Source organism: Lampetra fluviatilis, chromosome 4 (genome assembly GCF_964198595.1).
Source record: "Lampetra fluviatilis chromosome 4, kcLamFluv1.1, whole genome shotgun sequence".
In the NCBI taxonomy this organism is placed as follows: domain Eukaryota; kingdom Metazoa; phylum Chordata; class Hyperoartia; order Petromyzontiformes; family Petromyzontidae; genus Lampetra; species Lampetra fluviatilis.
The window spans coordinates 21,001,728-21,018,322 of NC_136278.1; the positions used below are offsets into that span (position 1 = coordinate 21,001,728).

Here is a 16,595-nt window from a genome sequence, read left to right on the forward strand (position 1 = left end):
CCGCGGTCCCTGACCCCGCAGCTGAGAGGATACCGGAAGCGGCGACTCCGAGAGGAAGCAGACGGGGAGAGGAGAGAGTGGGTGGTGAGTGGAGTGAGGTGAGTGGAGTGAGGTGAGTGGAGTGAGGTGAGTGGAGTGAGGTGAGTGGAGTGAGGTGAGTGGAGTGAGGTGAGTGGAGTGAGGTGAGTGGAGTGAGGTGAGTGGGGTGGTGAGGGGGTGAGGTGAGTGGGGTGGTGAGGGTGAGTGAGGTGAGGGTGAGTGGGGTGGTGAGGGGGTGAGGTGAGTGGGGTGGTGAGGGGGTGAGGGTGAGTGGGGTGGTGAGGTGAGGGTGAGTGGGGTGGTGAGGGTGAGTGAGGTGAGGGTGAGTGGGGTGGTGAGGGTGAGTGGGGTGGTGAGGTGAGAGGGTGAGTGGGGTGGTGAGGGTGAGTGAGGTGAGGGTGAGTGGGGTGGTGAGGGGGTGAGGGTGAGTGGGGTGGTGAGGTGAGAGGGTGAGTAAAGGGTGAGTGAAGTGAGGGGAGGGTGAGTGAGACGTGAGTGTGAGGAGAGGAGTGAGGTGAGGGTAAGTGGAGTGAGGAAGGTGAGGGTGAGTGGAGTGAGGGTGAGGAGAGGTGAGAAGGTGGGTGATGAGGGGGTGAGGGTGAGTAAAGCGAGAGGGTGAGTGAGGTGAGCGTGAGGTGAGCGTGAGTGAGGAGAGAGAGGGGTGAGGGAGGTGAGGGTTGAGTGAGGGTGAGAGGGGTGTGAGGTGAGGGTGATAAGAAGGTGAGTGAGGTGATGGTGAGGAGAGAGTGGTGAGTGTTAGACTGAGGGGGACGTTGAGACAGGAGTGAGTGAGTGAGTTGCGCGTGAGGGGAGCAGGGTGAGAGTGGCGACCCACACAGCGAGTTCATTGCGTGGACTCTGCACGGAGTTCTGTGTCATCTGTTGGCACTGCTCCCCTCCCCCCCATGTACTAAGTTCCATGCCTCGGGGAGATGTTAACTACCTCGCCTGGTGTACAGGAGGTCGTGGGTTCGATCCTGACCCTGATGACGCCTGCTGCTGCTGTATATTTGGAGTTTGCGTGTCTCTCTCATCATCATCATCACGGTGGCTTGGAGATGTTAACTACCTCGCCTGGTGTACAGGAGGTCGTGGGTTCGATCCTGACCCTGATGACGCCTGCTGCTGCTGTATATTTGGATTTTGCGATATGTCTCCTCTCTTCCCGTGGTCGCGTGGATTTTTCTCCGGGTCCTCCGTTTTTTCTCTCTCCACATTTAGAATGAACACGATGCGTTTTGAGTGTTTGGCTGCTATGCATTTTCACGCGATAAGTCACTTCGCTGAGCTCTCATTTGTGGCCAGGTTGCTTCTGAAATGAGTAATATTTAAAAATACTTTTTTTAGATTTTTTTATGATAGAAAATGGTATTGTCATCAGTATGACATAAGTATGCCTTAACTGGTAAAAGAAAAAATAGTTTTAATAGTTTTAGTTTAACTGTTGGGAACTCTTCCTTCCTACCGAGTTGCACATCTATACACGCACTATTTACCGTACATGTTTTATTTTTAGCATTGGGTTATATCTGTAATCTTTGTGAACAATTTACCGCATGCACAAGTGATGTGATAATATTGAGTGGCAGATTTGTGCCAGAAAAGTGACACATGTTAACGAAAAATAAACGGACGTGACTTTGTGTGCCCTGCAGCTGTGTGTGTCTCTGGTCCTGGGCCTCCCCTAGGACGACTCATCCTTAAATGAGTACGTGGTGCAGTGGGTTCACATCAACAGCACTTGCCCCCAACAGCCTGCTCATAGCTTATACCGGAGGTCGATCATCTTCTTGGTTCTTTCGGTAAAGTCACGTAGAATGGAAATAATAAAATAATAAAAATAAAACATAATAAAATAATTCTCACGACGTTTCGGCCACAACGCAAGCAGCCGTCCTCAGGTGAAGAAACAGGTCTGTCGGGAAGACAGCGTCTGAAGGGAGGTCGATCTTCACGTCTCTGTGCACCTGTGCTTTGCGTGCACAGGTATCGGTGAGCAAACCATGGCGGGCGCGGAGGGCACGCTGTCGAAGATGTCTCCCGCGGTCCGCCACTTCGTGGAGGAGATGTTGAGGCACGGCCGCGTCGGGCTGGGCGCCCCAACAACACTGCGCGTCACCGACCTCAAATCCGGGTTCGGCTCCTGCAACGGGTCGCCCAGTGTCGCCTCCCTCACCTGCACCCACACAGGCAGCGTCCCCCGCACGCCGCCGTCGTTGAAAAGCCTCGGCAATTAACCTTTACGTTAATTACGTACAGGTCAATTCGTAACCGGCCAGCTTACAAGTTTCAAGTTTATTTTGTTTCCCGTGCGAGCTCGCAGAGGGATTGAGATAGTTTAATTTGCACGAGTGTGACCTGCGTGGCTCAGCAATCGGAAACTCGCGAGTTTAAATGCTGGTAATAGGTTTTTACCCTTTTAACTGGAAACAAAACTGACGGCTTTATACAAGGAGTCATGTTTGCATTAACCACAACACTTGCGGTGAAAATGCAAACAAAAACACAACTCTGATAATGTATGCACTGTCCTTGAAGTTGATTGGTCCACACCCGAGACAACTTTTCTTGGAGCCTAGTCTCACATGGTGTTGGACCAGATGACGCCAAAAGGCGCACAACTCAAAGACAACGCACCATAAGAGTATTGAGAGCTCGGGGTAAGCATTTACATTATGAGACCTCTTTTGCCAGAAGCAAGATATAGTAATAGGTTTTTACCCTTTCAACTGACAACAAAACTAACACCTTTAAATGCTGGTTCGAATTTTCCTCTGGGGATCGAAACATTCAGTTCTGTACCACTTTTGTGGGGAAGTCAACAGTGGTTATCCTTTGAATGGACTTTCCCTGCCATAGTAATGTGTTAGTTTCCACCACTGGCTCAGGACTTGAACAGCAGATGAGCACACCACCTCAATGTTCATTCAAGCAAAAAAACCACTTGGACTTAGCTTTTAATTCACGCACGCACGCTGATACTGAGACGTGTGTTGTTGCTGAGGATTCTGGGCCTTGGTTTCTTTCAGGTGTCCCTCACTGACCCCATCCCCGTGCTGTGATCGGTTCAAGCTGCACATTCCCTATGCCGGAGACACCATCAAGTGTACGTGCCGTGATTGAACCACTCCACTTCTACCTCCACTGTGTGGCCGACAAGCGCTTTTGGGTGAAACACGTAGTCGGAGTAGGAGGCTTTCACGACCAATATTATCCATAATAGAGGGGATTTTTTTTGGGATTGGATCGCGTAAATATAAATGTGTCGTTAAACCCGCGCACCACCCGACACAGCCAATCGATAAGGTTTCTCACGTAAACAAAACATGCAAATTAGTTACTAGTTCAGCGCACCGGTTGGGTGTTGGAGAATAAACCCACAACATTTACAATTTGAGTACAGTGACGTTTCGTCGGTAATTATAACCGACCTCATCAGGCCACGGCCAGAATTGTGGATAAATCCTTTTCCTGTTTCGGTCTTGAATAGGAGGGTAAATGTGAGATTTTGGAATACCAGTAGCAAGTTCAGAGACAGCAGCTGTCAAATTAATGAAATACATTTAAATGTATTTGTTGGTTTGAGCGGAATACATACAACACAGATATCAGAAACTCTCCACGTGCTAAACATTTCAATGAAGTCTTGCATCAAATATAGTTTTTTGTTTTTAAACGGTCCCACCTTATCCCACTCCCATCGCAATACGTATTTTCGTACGTCACGTAATCTGCGAGCGCCTTGAGGCGTTGCGTTGTGGAACCGCCGCATCGGTCCCACCCAATACTTTGCAGAGTTGTGTTGGGTGATACAGTCCCGTGTCGGTGTCGCTGTGTGCAGGGGACGTCATATTCAACCACGAGTATCCGGACATTCCACCCGACTTCATGTTCGGAGAGGATACCGACTTCTTCCCGGACCCTGACGAGCTTCCCGTGCGTTTCCTGCTTCTCGCAGTCACGATATGGCCACCCGCTGCAAGACATTGCTTCCTGCTGCTGCTACTCTTGTTGCTCCGACTGCTGCTTTTATTGCTGCCACCGCTCCCTCTGTTTCTTTTACTGCTGCTGTTGCCTCTGCCTCTGCTGTTCCTTTTTTATTTCTGCTGTCGCTTACATTTATATTTCTCCTTTTGCCGCTTCTTCTGCTGCTGCTGCTGTTACAGCTGTTATTACGGCTGCTTGTGCACCTGTTGCCGATACTACGATTTCTGCTGCTGCTGTTGCCTCTGCTGCTTCTGCCATTGTTACTGCTATAAACGTTGCTCCTGCTGTTCCTGCTGTTCCTGCGTCTGCCGCATTGCGTCCTCGTTGCTTGTTGTCGCTGCCACCGTGTGCGCGTGCGCAGCACCTGCAGGAGTGGCGGTCCCAGGACCCCGAGGCCCTTCTGCTGGTGCTACAGGAGCTGCTCGCGCAGTTCCAGGTTCACCAGCGCGAGCGCTTGCGCGACAACTCGCGCCTCATGTTCGAGTACAACTCGCTGTCCGAGCAGACGGACTACACGGTGCACATGGAGGTGCACGTGGGCAGACACACCGCTTGGGTAAGCCTCGTGCGTTCTCCTTGTGTGCGAGTGAGTGAGTGCAGGGAGCGGTGTGGTGCTGGTCACCCACCCCCTCGTATGCATGACCAGCCTTAATAGGTGCTCGCTAACAGCACTTGCCTCAAACGTCTGTTAAGGCTATATGGGGGATCTTTGCCTTTGTGGGGAGCGGTGGCAGAGTGGTTAGCGCACCATGCCACGAACCCGGCCACCCGAGTACGGCCAATGTCAGTGACGATTATCTGAACTGGTCCTGGGTCTCCCCTCGGTCACCTCAGCCTTCAAATGGGCTCCAAACCTCTTCTGGGCTCTTTTTAAGTTGAATGCATTTTAGGCGCGGAGCAGAGGTCGCAACCAGGTACCCGATACCCGTTTGCGACCCTGGTGCGGCCGGGTACGGGTAAGCCGTGAGTCACTGGTGAGTAACTGTTTGTCACTCATTTCCCAACGTCTTGTCTTTTCTCACAATTCAAGTTCCTAGAATCAACCCAGCTGCGCCTGCAACATGGCTTCATCCCAGAGGTCGCAATCAGGTACCCGATACCCGTACCCTACCCGTACCCGGCCGGGTACAGGTAGGGTACGGGTACGGCTGGGTACGGGTCTGGGTACCCGTTTGCGACCCTGGTGCGGCCGGATACGGGTAAGGAATCAAAACCCGTTTGCGACCTCTGGCGCTGAGACGAGGCTTGTAAACAATCTGTGGGTTCAGCCCCACCACCTGCATCTTGCTAGCCTCAATATGTGCTCACTGACAGAGGGGGGCGTCTTGGTCTAAGTTACCACTCGTCTGTCCTCAACTCTGGCCTTGGTTCTTCGCGCAGGATGGCGAATGCTGCGTGAGATTCCTACTGCGGCTTCCAGTCGACTTCAGCCTCATCCCGCCATACCTGCTCAAGGTGAGGCTCCGAGCGGGCAGAGCCAACCCCCAGGGTCTGTACATTGCGGTCAGTCACAGAGTATAGAGTCTCAAGGGGCATTAGGAGTGGCTCAATTGTGACTGCAGTGAAATGCAATCTGTCGCTCACAGCTCCCCTCATAGCCCAGTGCACACGTTTTCAGGAGGTGCGGAATCAATAATTATTCGACCCCAGATGCCATCGAATTGCCTTCCATACTCGACATATCATTGTAAAGTCAGTGGCTGTATTCACACACTCGCTGAGTGCACTTTCCCACGCACACTGCTGCAGGGAATTGTTAGTGGAATGGCATTCAATTTTTTTTTTAAAATCAAAACCAACTTTCATTTGATCTTTCTTTTTGCACCGTCCATAATTATTGGGCTGTGAATATCACCACACTCTACCTGAGAGCACGGTTGGGTGGCTGTCTGGATTGAAACCCAGGATCTCAGCCGTATTGGCTTAAAGCACTGGCCCCACGAGTCTCGTGGCCTCTTGTCGACCGATGCGATGAAGTAAAACCCCCGAGTTGAGGCCACAGCCATAGTCCTCGTGTAACTCTGACCCAGCTCGCTGAACGCGTGACGCAGGATCCCCTGGTGGACCCGGGGGAGGATGTGGCGCTGCTGCTGGTGACGTTTGAAAACACGGAGGCCACCAAGGTGTTCCCCAAGCTCTACCTGTCGCCTCGCATTGAGCAGTGAGGGTTGCGCACGTGCCATCAGCCTGGGGTTTACAGCGGTGCACTCCACTGCTCCGGACGCGACTATCTGGCTTGACCACCTGAATGTGAAATTGTCGTTGTTGCTCTGCATTTACATCAGCCATATGAAAGAAGACAGTTGGGGTGGGAGAACCCTTTCCAACTGAGGACCGAGGAGGATTTTCAATGCCTTTTGGCGATGCCGCACATGAGTCAACATGCAACCTTGGTCACACTAGGACTGTATATATTGCCTGTGCGATCGGAAGCACTTGTAATGCCACACATGACTGTTTGGTATGAGCCAGCGCTGCAAGCAAGTGAACTCTTCGCTAACGCCGTCTCTGGGATCTCTGCTCTTCAGTGCCCTGGGAGGTTCCTCCGCCTTCCATATCCCCAACTTCCCCAGCGGAGGATGCCTCCTGGACTACGTTCCACAGGTGTGCCAGCTCCTCACCAGCAAGGTAACAGCAGCACAAGCCAATTCGCCGGCTCATTTGCCGGGTTTCCCTTAAGAGAAACGACTCCACTTGTTTGGAATTGAAATCGTTTTTTTGAAGCGCGTACAAGATGTGTACGGTGTGGAGTGGTGGTGCAGTGGTTGGCGCACTTCCATGAACCCCGTGACCTGAGTTTGATTTCCATTTGAGGCAAACGGTGGACTCGCTTAGCCACAGTCACCAACGTGGGGAAGTATGGTCAGCCCCCATGACCGAAAGGCATGAGGAGGCCCTCACGAAGCGGTGTAATATTAAGTTGAGTAACTTTTTTCAATAGAATTGTTTCTCCTTAGCAGCCCGCTGGCGTAAGTATGCTGTGATGTATGCATTGTTTTGACGATAGCTTCTTGATAAGATCTTTCTGGATGCAATTCATCATGCGGAGTTTATTTTGCGTTGTGTCTCATTCACTGCACCCTGAGCTGCAGATTTGACTGCAGTTTTATCTGTATTGTTCACCAGAAAAAACGGGATTAACAATGCCAGCAATTCTAGATTTGAAGTTTTCGTGACTGCAGGGATTTTGTTTGGTAAATTCACGTAGGTGACAAATTAAAATAAATGAAAATGAAAACAAATCAATTAAATCACGACGTTTCGGAAGCAACACAAGCAACCGTCATCAGGTGTTGACTGCTCCAGCAAAATTACTGCGGCGTGTGAAGAGAGTTATTAAGAGACAACGTGTTATATAGGGTGTTAGGGGGGGGAGGAGTCAAGGGGTCGGGGGGGGGGCATGTGGCAGGCCGTGTGACGTCGCGGGCGGTTGGGCAGGGGATTAACATGAGTTAAGCCGATAGATAACCATCTGTATTCTTTGGTGATGTCAGGGGAGGGGAGTTTGTGCATGAGTGCAGTGCCTGCATGACGAGTGATGGTGGTGTATCAGGCTGGGAGTAAAAAACTGGAAGAAATGGATATGGCTGTAAAATTATAAGGCAGCTAAAGTTTGACTTGGTTAATGAGATCTTTCCAATGATTGCTGAATTGTTTTCATTTTAATTTACTTTATATTTTTTACCTACGTGACTTTACCGAAAAAACCAAGGAGTAACAATGCCAGCAATGTTAAGAATGTGGATGTTCTACACATGAACAGCACATTCTTCCCCAGATTTCAAGAGGTTAAAGAAGAAGCAGCCCAAAAACAAACATCTCTAATCTTACGAACTGTGTCTAGCATGGGTGTTTTGGGCTGCTCTACAAAGGTTGAAAGCTTCTTTAATTCAACAACAGACTGTAAAGTTACAATCAAAATAGTTATCGTGGCACTCGACATTATGCCACTCGCGTTACGATGCAACGCTTCAGCCATTCTTATCAGGCCACTGCCGGACGAGGGAGCCTCCCCATACCTGGTCGCTTGACCATACTTCACCACGCTGGTCAGTTTGCGTTGGTGAACGTGGGGAGCATAGAGATACGGTACATCAAATGGATTTTAGTGCGTTGACTTTTGCTGCCTACCACGTAGCCACTATATTCGGCAGCTACGCATGGTGGTCAACTGCCAGTGCTATCCAGACTCGATGCTGCCTGGCTTCCGAGATATGACGAGTTCGGATCCATTCTGCTGGGGATTGGTCATAGGTGTGCATTGCTCTTCAAGAAAATTGCATTTATTTTCTTGGTTTGTGTCTTCCTTTAGACATTGACTGACAGGCACCGATTGAGTCAACAGTCTTGTCTTTACACGCTTGCCCGGAATGTCCTGTGTGTGTGCGTGTGCGCGCACAGGTGCAGTACATCACACAGGGCTACCAGAAGCGCAGAGAATACATTGCGGCGTTCCTCAGCCACTTCGGAGAGTAAGACAGCCGCCGTTGTTCCGTCACTCGCGAAACATCCACACTCTTCTGTCCGCTCCTCGCCGTGTACAGTGGCATAGGGTACTGGGGCGAGGTGGTGGCTACGATGCCCGTGAGCTGGCGCTTTGGGAGCAGGGTCGTAGGATCGCGCAGAAATTGGTACGGGCGTGCATGTGTAGGGGTGTTACAGGAGGGCGAACAAACACACCAGGGGTGGTTATGCCCGCATGCGGAAGGATGCTTACATCCACGTCCGCATCGTTTAGCCTGGGGGGCTGAAACGGCGCTGTGATCCCCCACGGCCCCACCCCTTTTGGGGGGGGAGTTGCTATATAAGGCGGTGAGCCGGTGGGCTCGGGGTTCAGTGTTTAGCTTAAGCCAGTGAAGAAGGAAGACCGGCTAGATAGGCCCTGGGACTCCCCTGGATCGCTGTCCTTCTAAGGACCGACCAGGGCAAGTCAGTGGCGTGGCCCCGAGAGCCCAGAGCCGATGCTCTTGTAAGAGCCGGTCTGGGGACTCAGGGTGCCGTGATCCCAGCTTGGCCAGAGCTGGATCAGCTAGCCTCCCCTAGCTCTCGAGTGGAGGACCTGGGAGTAGGCTAGCCGGGATAGAGATAGTGGGATCTCCCTGTTAGACGGGTGAAGGGGCCGATACCCCTTCGAGTGTTGTATACCTTGGCCTGTATTGAGTGAAACGTTTAATAAATAAGTGTGCCTCCGACTACGTCGTCCAAGTCTCATTGAACCTAATACACATGTGTTTGTATGTGTAATTGACCGGTGATAAAATGCAACCACAATGCTGAGTTGCGGACGCTAACATGCTATGCCTGTCCGCGCGCGTGTGAACTGTCGGTCAGGTCCATTGCAGAGTATGACGCCGAGGGCTTCACGAAGATCAGCCTCCTCCTGGAGGGCCTGGAGTTCTTCTTCATGGTTCACAGTGAGTGGGCGAGTGCTGTGAGCGAGTCGGCACACACACTTCCTGGGAGTGGCTGTGTAGAATGACAGTAGGTGATTACATCTTCTGGGTTCTTTCGGTAAAGTCACGTAGAAGGGAAATAATAATAATAATAAAAAAACATAATAATATAATAAAAATATATAATAATATATTATTTTATTATGTTTTATTTTTATTATTTTATTATTTCCCTTCTACGTGACTTTACCGAAAGAATCAAGAAGATGAATCCCTGCAGTCACGAAAGCTTTAAATCGAAATAGGTGATTACAGTACTGTTGTACTGTTGTTCGTCAATGAATTGCCTCTTCACCGTCAGCTCTTAAAAACGGTGTGTGATTTCGCTTGCACACGTTGGCCACATGGGGCAGTTTCCCCATCATCGGTTGTCAAAGCAGTGGTTTTGTCCTCATTGCCATTGTCGTACTATATAATCTGCTGATTTATACTACAGGGAATGTATTATTTAACATTTATTTATTGTTGTGCAATGCTTCTGAGGTCTCATGTGACAGTTCTTTATTCTAATTTCTATTTGCTTCGTAGCCGTACTTTATTACATATTGGCATAGCTTTTATCATTTTTACGACCAAGGTCACTCTGGCATCTTGAGTGCCCTCACCTGGTTACACGAAAGAAACTTGACGCCTAACCCTTCGGTGCGTGTGGCGTGTGTGTGCGCACACCTGCGCACGTGCGTGCATACGCGTCCTCGTGTGTCTTCCCCCGCTGTAGTTGAGCTGCCATTGTACTTCCCACGCGACCAGCCGACTTTCACCTTCCAGTCCGTGTACCAGCATGGCAGCACGGCACAGCCCTTTCTGCAGGTGCAGAAGTCGTACCCGTACAGCCCGCGCTGGGATGGCAACGAGATGGCCAAGCGAGCCAGGTGACGCGTCTGATTCTGCGGTGGACGTCCGCTTACTGGGTCAATCGCATACTCGTTCACGTGTTTATATACACGCTCCTCGATCACTCGCTCAACAACTAACTCATTCACACATTCATACACTCACTGACTTACCTACTCACTCATACACTCACTCACTTACCGACTCACACACTGACTACTCTTACGCTCACATTCATACACTCACCCCCCCTCATTTGTTCACTCATTCATGAATTCACACATTCATATACTGTCCATTGCCCTGAATACTTCACTCACAAACCTACTAATTAACTCTTGTCAAATTCATACTGACCAATTAGTTTACGCACTGCAGTATTTCATTTCAGCTACTCCTTTACATCTTCATATTTACCAACCCACTCACTGCAACATTCACTCTCTCGTTCACTCACGTGTGAATGAATAATCTTAGTTTCTCATTCATTCATATGCTTACACACACACCCGCTCACTCGCTCAGAGCACAGCACATTTTTCAGCTTGTATCTTTACACGGATATGCGTACACTGCACTGATTGCACGTAGACTGTGCCATGTTGGCGAGGCAAGCTTTGCAGACCTGAAGACAAACGTGTCTTCCGTACGCACAGGGTCTACTTTGAAGAATTTTCGCCTCAATTCCGGGAAGCGGCCCTGGCGAACGGAAAGCCTTGAGCAGAGGCAGTGGGGGACTCCATCTTCGTCGCAAGCCGGCCACTCGACGGGTTCTACCCCCTCGCACTCCGAGCCCTCTCTAGCGACAACTCCTTAACGAAGGCCCGTTAGTGAGCGGCTCGCTAGTGGTGCTTAAAAAGTGATGGGTTGGTTTTGAAAACCTTGGCTGTATAGAGTTTTTTTTTTACTTGTGACCGCCCTTCTTGGGGGTGGTTTTCACTGGGTCCGTTAGACAAGTTTTCACGGCTTACTTTCAGCCGGGTCTGTTAGGGTCAGCACCCCGCAAAATATTTCCGCACCTGGCAAATCGCATCAAGTATACCCCTCACTATGTGTTGCTCTGGCTACTACACGGTGCCTACTCCCAGTCTACCAGTGACCGGGAAATATTTAGTGTGGAATTAAGCCCCTGGGGCACAATGATATGTAGGGTCTGATGATACCTGTGCAATGTGATTTCAGGTGTCTGCTCTTGCACTCCAGGCACCTTTGCCATACGTGACGGTCTCAGATGACGCTTACAATGGATCTCTTAGTCTTGCTTGGGTAAACAACTAGACGAACGCTAGAGGGGTATGTTATACAGATATATTTTTTTATATTCTTTCAGTCAATTTTATTCCGATTGTGCTATCTTCGCAATGTCACGAGGCGAAGATTCATCAAATTTTGGAACTCCCGCAGAGTGATTCAACCCACGTTACGTAATTTACAGAATATTATCTCGCTGAGCCGCTTCTGAGAAGACATTTTCCCACACTTATCCACGCTGTGTCTCTGTCATCCACTATATGTTCCTACACGTGCTCTTTCTCAGACCTGGATTGTTGCCAAACTAGGTGAAAACCAGATCAGATTTGTGTGCTGTCATTGGTGAACGAGTTGATTTAACATCAACTCGCTACGCTTGAGAACGCCAGATTCTTCATGGACGGTAGAAATCTGTATCCGAAATGAGGGTCCCTGCATCAACTGGAGCATTGTAAACAAACCCTAGGTTATCCATTATGTTCTAAGAATGTCTGGCACTTTCTTGACGGTTTTTTTTACTTAAATGAAGGTACTATCAAAGTATGTGGTGAGGGGAAACAACCTGTTTAAAGCCCTTTTTGTGATGGTTAGTCCTAACGCTGTGCGAACAGTTTCTATATTGTACTGTATTGTATGGACCACGTTTGTGTTGCTTACTGAAATCAATTGTACACGAGGCGTGTAATATCAATAAATAACTTGCCTATGGTATTATTCCCACTGGCTTTTGTGTTTTTTTTTATTAATGGGTGATTTGCTTGCATCATTAACAGAGATTCCTGGAAACGTTGGCTCAAGATTGAGATGTCATCGTGGCCAAAGCTTTTGAAGCCAACAACCACACCTCGCCAACGCTCTCTACTCTCCACCAAATCCCGCTGCCGCTGCTGCTGCACGACAGACACGTGACCTCAGAGATATGCTCTACTGGACGTCTGTGAAAAATAGCTTCATAGCTCATTGGATTTCTCCAGGATAAATATTCTGACTCTGCTCTTAAAGTCCGCCAGCGTCTTGTCATAGGTCTTCCCCTTGGTTGCCGGACTCATGGAGACCACCATGATGACTGTCCACACATGTCACACTCGGCGCAACTGCTTCTCTCCTAAACATCTACAATTCAGATTCCAAAGAACACAGGATGAGATGTTACTATCCTTTGTGCAAGCACTTCCAAGAGTTCATGAACAGTGAGCCTGGTGAAATTTGGGGAGCGCATCGTCAGTAGTGACCCTTTGGTTCCTAGGGTGTTTCGGCCTTTCATACTATACACCCTCCCCAAAGGCGGCCAGCGACAGGGTGATCAATCCTACGCTTGCGTCCCATTCCCAATTAGTCATAGGAGTTGCCTTGTTGTTGATAGCCAACATCCCATGGGACTATGCATGGCAGGGGCGTCCTCCTCCCTGAGTCAAGTATTGTTGACTGCATACCTCCTGGCCCTCTCACTTTGGGGCCCAGCTGGGGTCTTTCCTCTTCATCCAGAGCCACTGACTGCTGCCTTCTGCCGCCTCCGATACAGCTCTGATTGCCGAACGCTGGCTCTGGCCCTTAATTCCCAGGTCTCTAAGCAGTCTGGTTGTAGATGTTGCCACAAAACCTCTGCAGCCCACCTCCACTGGTCGGACTTCTGTGTTCCAGCCATGATGCCGTGCTTCGGCAGCTAGATCGGCATAGCGCAGATGTTTTCGCTCATAAGCCTCATCTACTGAGTCCTCCCAGGGTACTGTGAGCTCAATGATGAAAACCTTCTTGAGCGAACGGGACCAGAGCACCATGTCAGGTCTTAGGGTGGTGGTTGCGATCTCCGGAGGAAACACAAGTTGCCGGCCAATGTCAGCTAGCATTTTCCAGTCGCGGGCCAAGCGCAGCTGGTCTCGCTCTATTGGTGTAGAGCCGCTCTTCGGTGGTTTAGCCCCTTCGCGGACAAAGGTCGTCCGTAAGGGGTGTGATGCTGCTGGGGGTGGTAGGGAGTTGGTGGCAGCTCGCTTGTCCTCCAGGGCGGACGCAAGGTTTTTAAGGACTTGGTTGTGACGCCAAGTGTAGCTTCCTTGGGTGAGGCTTGTTTTACACCCTGTGAGAATGTGCCTGAGGTTGGCTGGCATGGAACAGAGGGCACAGTCCGGATCTTCACCATACCATTGGTGAAGATTAACTGGTGTTGGAAGGATGTCATATGTTGCTCTGATGGAAAAGCTCAACCGCCTCGCTTCCATGGCCCACAGATCCTTCCAGCTGATCTTCCTCTTCTCCACACTGTCCCATCGAGTCCACTGTCCTTGTTTGGCAAGAGAGACTGCCTTGGCCCACCTTGCAGCCTCCTCCTGATGGCGTACTTCCTGCACTACCATCTTCCGCCGCTCTGGTGCAGTGGCCTTACTCCAAGCAGCACGGCTAGTTAGCCCAAGGCCTCCTCTCCCTTGCTGAACATGACCCACAATGTCAGCATGTCTGAGGGCTGCTGTTGCCTCCTGGACTGCTTTTCCTGGCCTCCATTTGCGCCCAGTTGCCAAGGTCGGCGCGTTGTTGCTCACCACTGGGTCTCGAGATTCATTCAGTGTCATCTGGAGCCTGGTTTTTGCACACTTGAATTCCTCGGTTAGACTGGTGAGGGGCAGCTTGAGGACACCATCTCCATAGAGGCCTATGGTGGTAAGGCATCGTGGAACTCCGAGCCACTTCTTTAAGTAGCTCGTGGCTCCTCTTTCCATCTTCTCCACTGTTGAGATTGGAACCTCATACACTGCTAGGGGCCACAACACCCGGGGTAGGAGACCAAACTGCAGACACCAGGCCTTTAACTTTCCAGGTAGCTGGGTGTTGTCGATGGACTGTAGGCTACTACTGATGTCTTTGCGCAGCTGTTGCACCTGGTCTTTGTCCTTCAGGCTTGCATCATACCACCTTCCAAGGCTTTTTACCGGCTGCTCAGACACTGTTGGGATTTGGTCATCTCCGATGAAGAATTTCAGGTCACAGAGTACTCCCTTCACAATCGAGATGCTGCGTGACTTGGATGGTTTAATCTTCATACGGGCCCAGCTGATGTTCTCCTCGAGTTTTCTGAGCAGTCTCCTGGTGCATGGGACAGTGGTGGTCAATGTTGTAATGTCGTCCATGTAGGCTCTGAGTGGAGGGAGGCGAAAACCAGAGTCGACTCGCTGTCCACCAGCAACCCATTTTGAGGATCTGATGATAACCTCCATTGCCATTATGAATGCCAATGGAGAAATGGTACATCCCGCCATTATACCTACATTCAGGCATTGCCATGAGGTGGTGAACTCTGCAGTGGTGAAGCAGAACTGCAGATCCTGAAAGTACGACTTCACCAGGGTTGTGATGGTGTCCGGTATGTGGAAAAATCTGAAGGCAGACCACAGGAGTTCATGGGGCACAGAGCCAAATGCATTGGCGAGGTCGAGGAAGACTACATGGAGGTCCCTTTTCTCCACCTTGGCCATTTGGATCTGGTGCCAGATCATGCTGGAATGTTCCAAGCAGCCAGAGAACCCTGATATTCCTGCCTTCTGTACAGATGTATCGACGTACGCATTCCTTTGCAGGTACTCGGCCATCCTCTGGGCAATGATCCTAAAGAAGATTTTACCCTCGACATTCAGTAAGGAGATTGGGCGGAATTGGCTGATGTTCACTGCATCCTTCTCCTTAGGGATCAGGACCCCGCCTGCCCTACGCCACACTTTGGGTATTATCTTCTTTTGCCAAGCTGTTCTCATAAGCCTCCAGAGGAACCTCAGGACGTCTGGTGCGTTCTTATACACTTTGTACGGGACTCCATTTGGCCCCGGGGCTGATGCTGTTCTTGCCCTTCGAACTGTGTTTTCCACCTCTTTCCATGTCGGAGGGCTGGTCTCAATATGATGTTCCGGGGGTTCAATGGGTGGGATATCTGATGGGATGGCCAGATGTTCATGTCGCTTTGAGTCAAAGTTTGTTGTTCTCAGGTGCTCTTCTAGGTTTTTCTTTGTTGTTTTTAGAACTCCACTTTTTTCCTTCGTGAAGAGACTTTTAAGGAACTTGAAGGGATCTATATAGAATCGAGTTCTAGTTTGTTCTTTCTTCCTTCTGCGCTTCCGTAGGTTTTCTGCTCTACGGAGGGATGCCAACCGGGTTTTGATGTCAGCCTGAAGTGCCTCTATGCCCTCCTTTTCCACTTCCGAGGCTTTCTTCCACTGTTTCTTAAGCTGTCTCCTTTCTTGAACGAGGCGCTTGATTTCTTGTTGCCTCCTGGAAACTGGTGGGGTTGGAACCTTTCTCCCGCCTTTTGCCGCTTGCACTCCAAAGCTTTCTGCCCCGTACTCATAGATGATGTCCCCCATCCTCTCCAACTTCTTCTCCACTGTGCCTCGAAGTTTCTCGAGGGTCAAGGTAAGGTCAGTATTCACTGTTTCCCACAACTTCTTGTCACTGGCGCCAGGCCACTTCACATACGGTCTGTGCCCTGGTAGTCTCCTCTCGATTGCAGGTCTCGGAGGCTGGGTGAGTTCCACTCCTGTTGTTGGTTCCACCTCAGTTGTTACTTCGGTGCTTGAGTTTATGTCCTCCATGACAGTGGTACTGATGCACTGCAAACTATGGTTTGCGTCCAGTTGCTGTGCTTCATTCGACTGATTTGATCGCTTTCGCAGAAAGTAATCAATGCGAGGCCTCTGTCTCTCTTTACCCAAACACCCCTTCTTCCCCTGGTGGATCCTCAACCCATGGTGTGATGTAACTTTCCTCCAACCACAGACACACACCTGCATCTGTTTGTGGCCTACTGTTGCAGCAGAACTTGTGACAGTTGCTGTGGTGTTCTCTTGTGCTGTGCTCTCATTACTCGTAGTCGTTTCCGGTCCAGTCGTTACCATGTTGTCAGTCGATGAGTCATCTTCCGCCCCCGCTCTCGCAGACTCTAGGGGTATTCTCGTATGTTGACTTTCTGTAGCTAAATCGGGTGTTTCCAACATACTGCGAAGCATGGGAAACTACAGAAATGGGAAGCTAACCCATGACTGTCCCGGTGGG

The 16,595-nt window shown here is 50.1% G+C and overlaps 1 protein-coding gene across 7 annotated transcripts; it reads left to right on the forward strand.

Annotated features, from left to right (window-relative positions):
• The first annotated feature begins 33 nt into the window (after window positions 1–33).
• BABAM2 (BRISC and BRCA1 A complex member 2) lies at window positions 34–12,280 on the forward strand. 7 transcript variants are annotated; one of them, XM_078855773.1, is made up of 13 exons: window positions 64–98; window positions 1,695–1,747; window positions 2,026–2,173; window positions 3,069–3,145; window positions 3,881–3,975; window positions 4,388–4,582; window positions 5,407–5,481; window positions 6,057–6,187; window positions 6,555–6,654; window positions 8,428–8,498; window positions 9,358–9,440; window positions 10,198–10,351; window positions 10,970–12,280. In XM_078855773.1, exons 2-13 carry the CDS (start codon window positions 1,744–1,746, stop codon window positions 11,031–11,033), a joined length of 1,197 nt encoding a protein of 398 aa, XP_078711899.1. In that variant the 5' UTR covers window positions 64–98; window positions 1,695–1,743; the 3' UTR covers window positions 11,034–12,280. The 7 variants fall into 7 exon arrangements, with proteins under 7 accessions (XP_078711902.1, XP_078711903.1, XP_078711899.1 ...); XM_078855775.1 differs by having other exon boundaries at window positions 6,078–6,187; XM_078855774.1 differs by having other exon boundaries at window positions 67–84.
• Window positions 12,281–16,595: the final 4,315 nt, after the last annotated feature.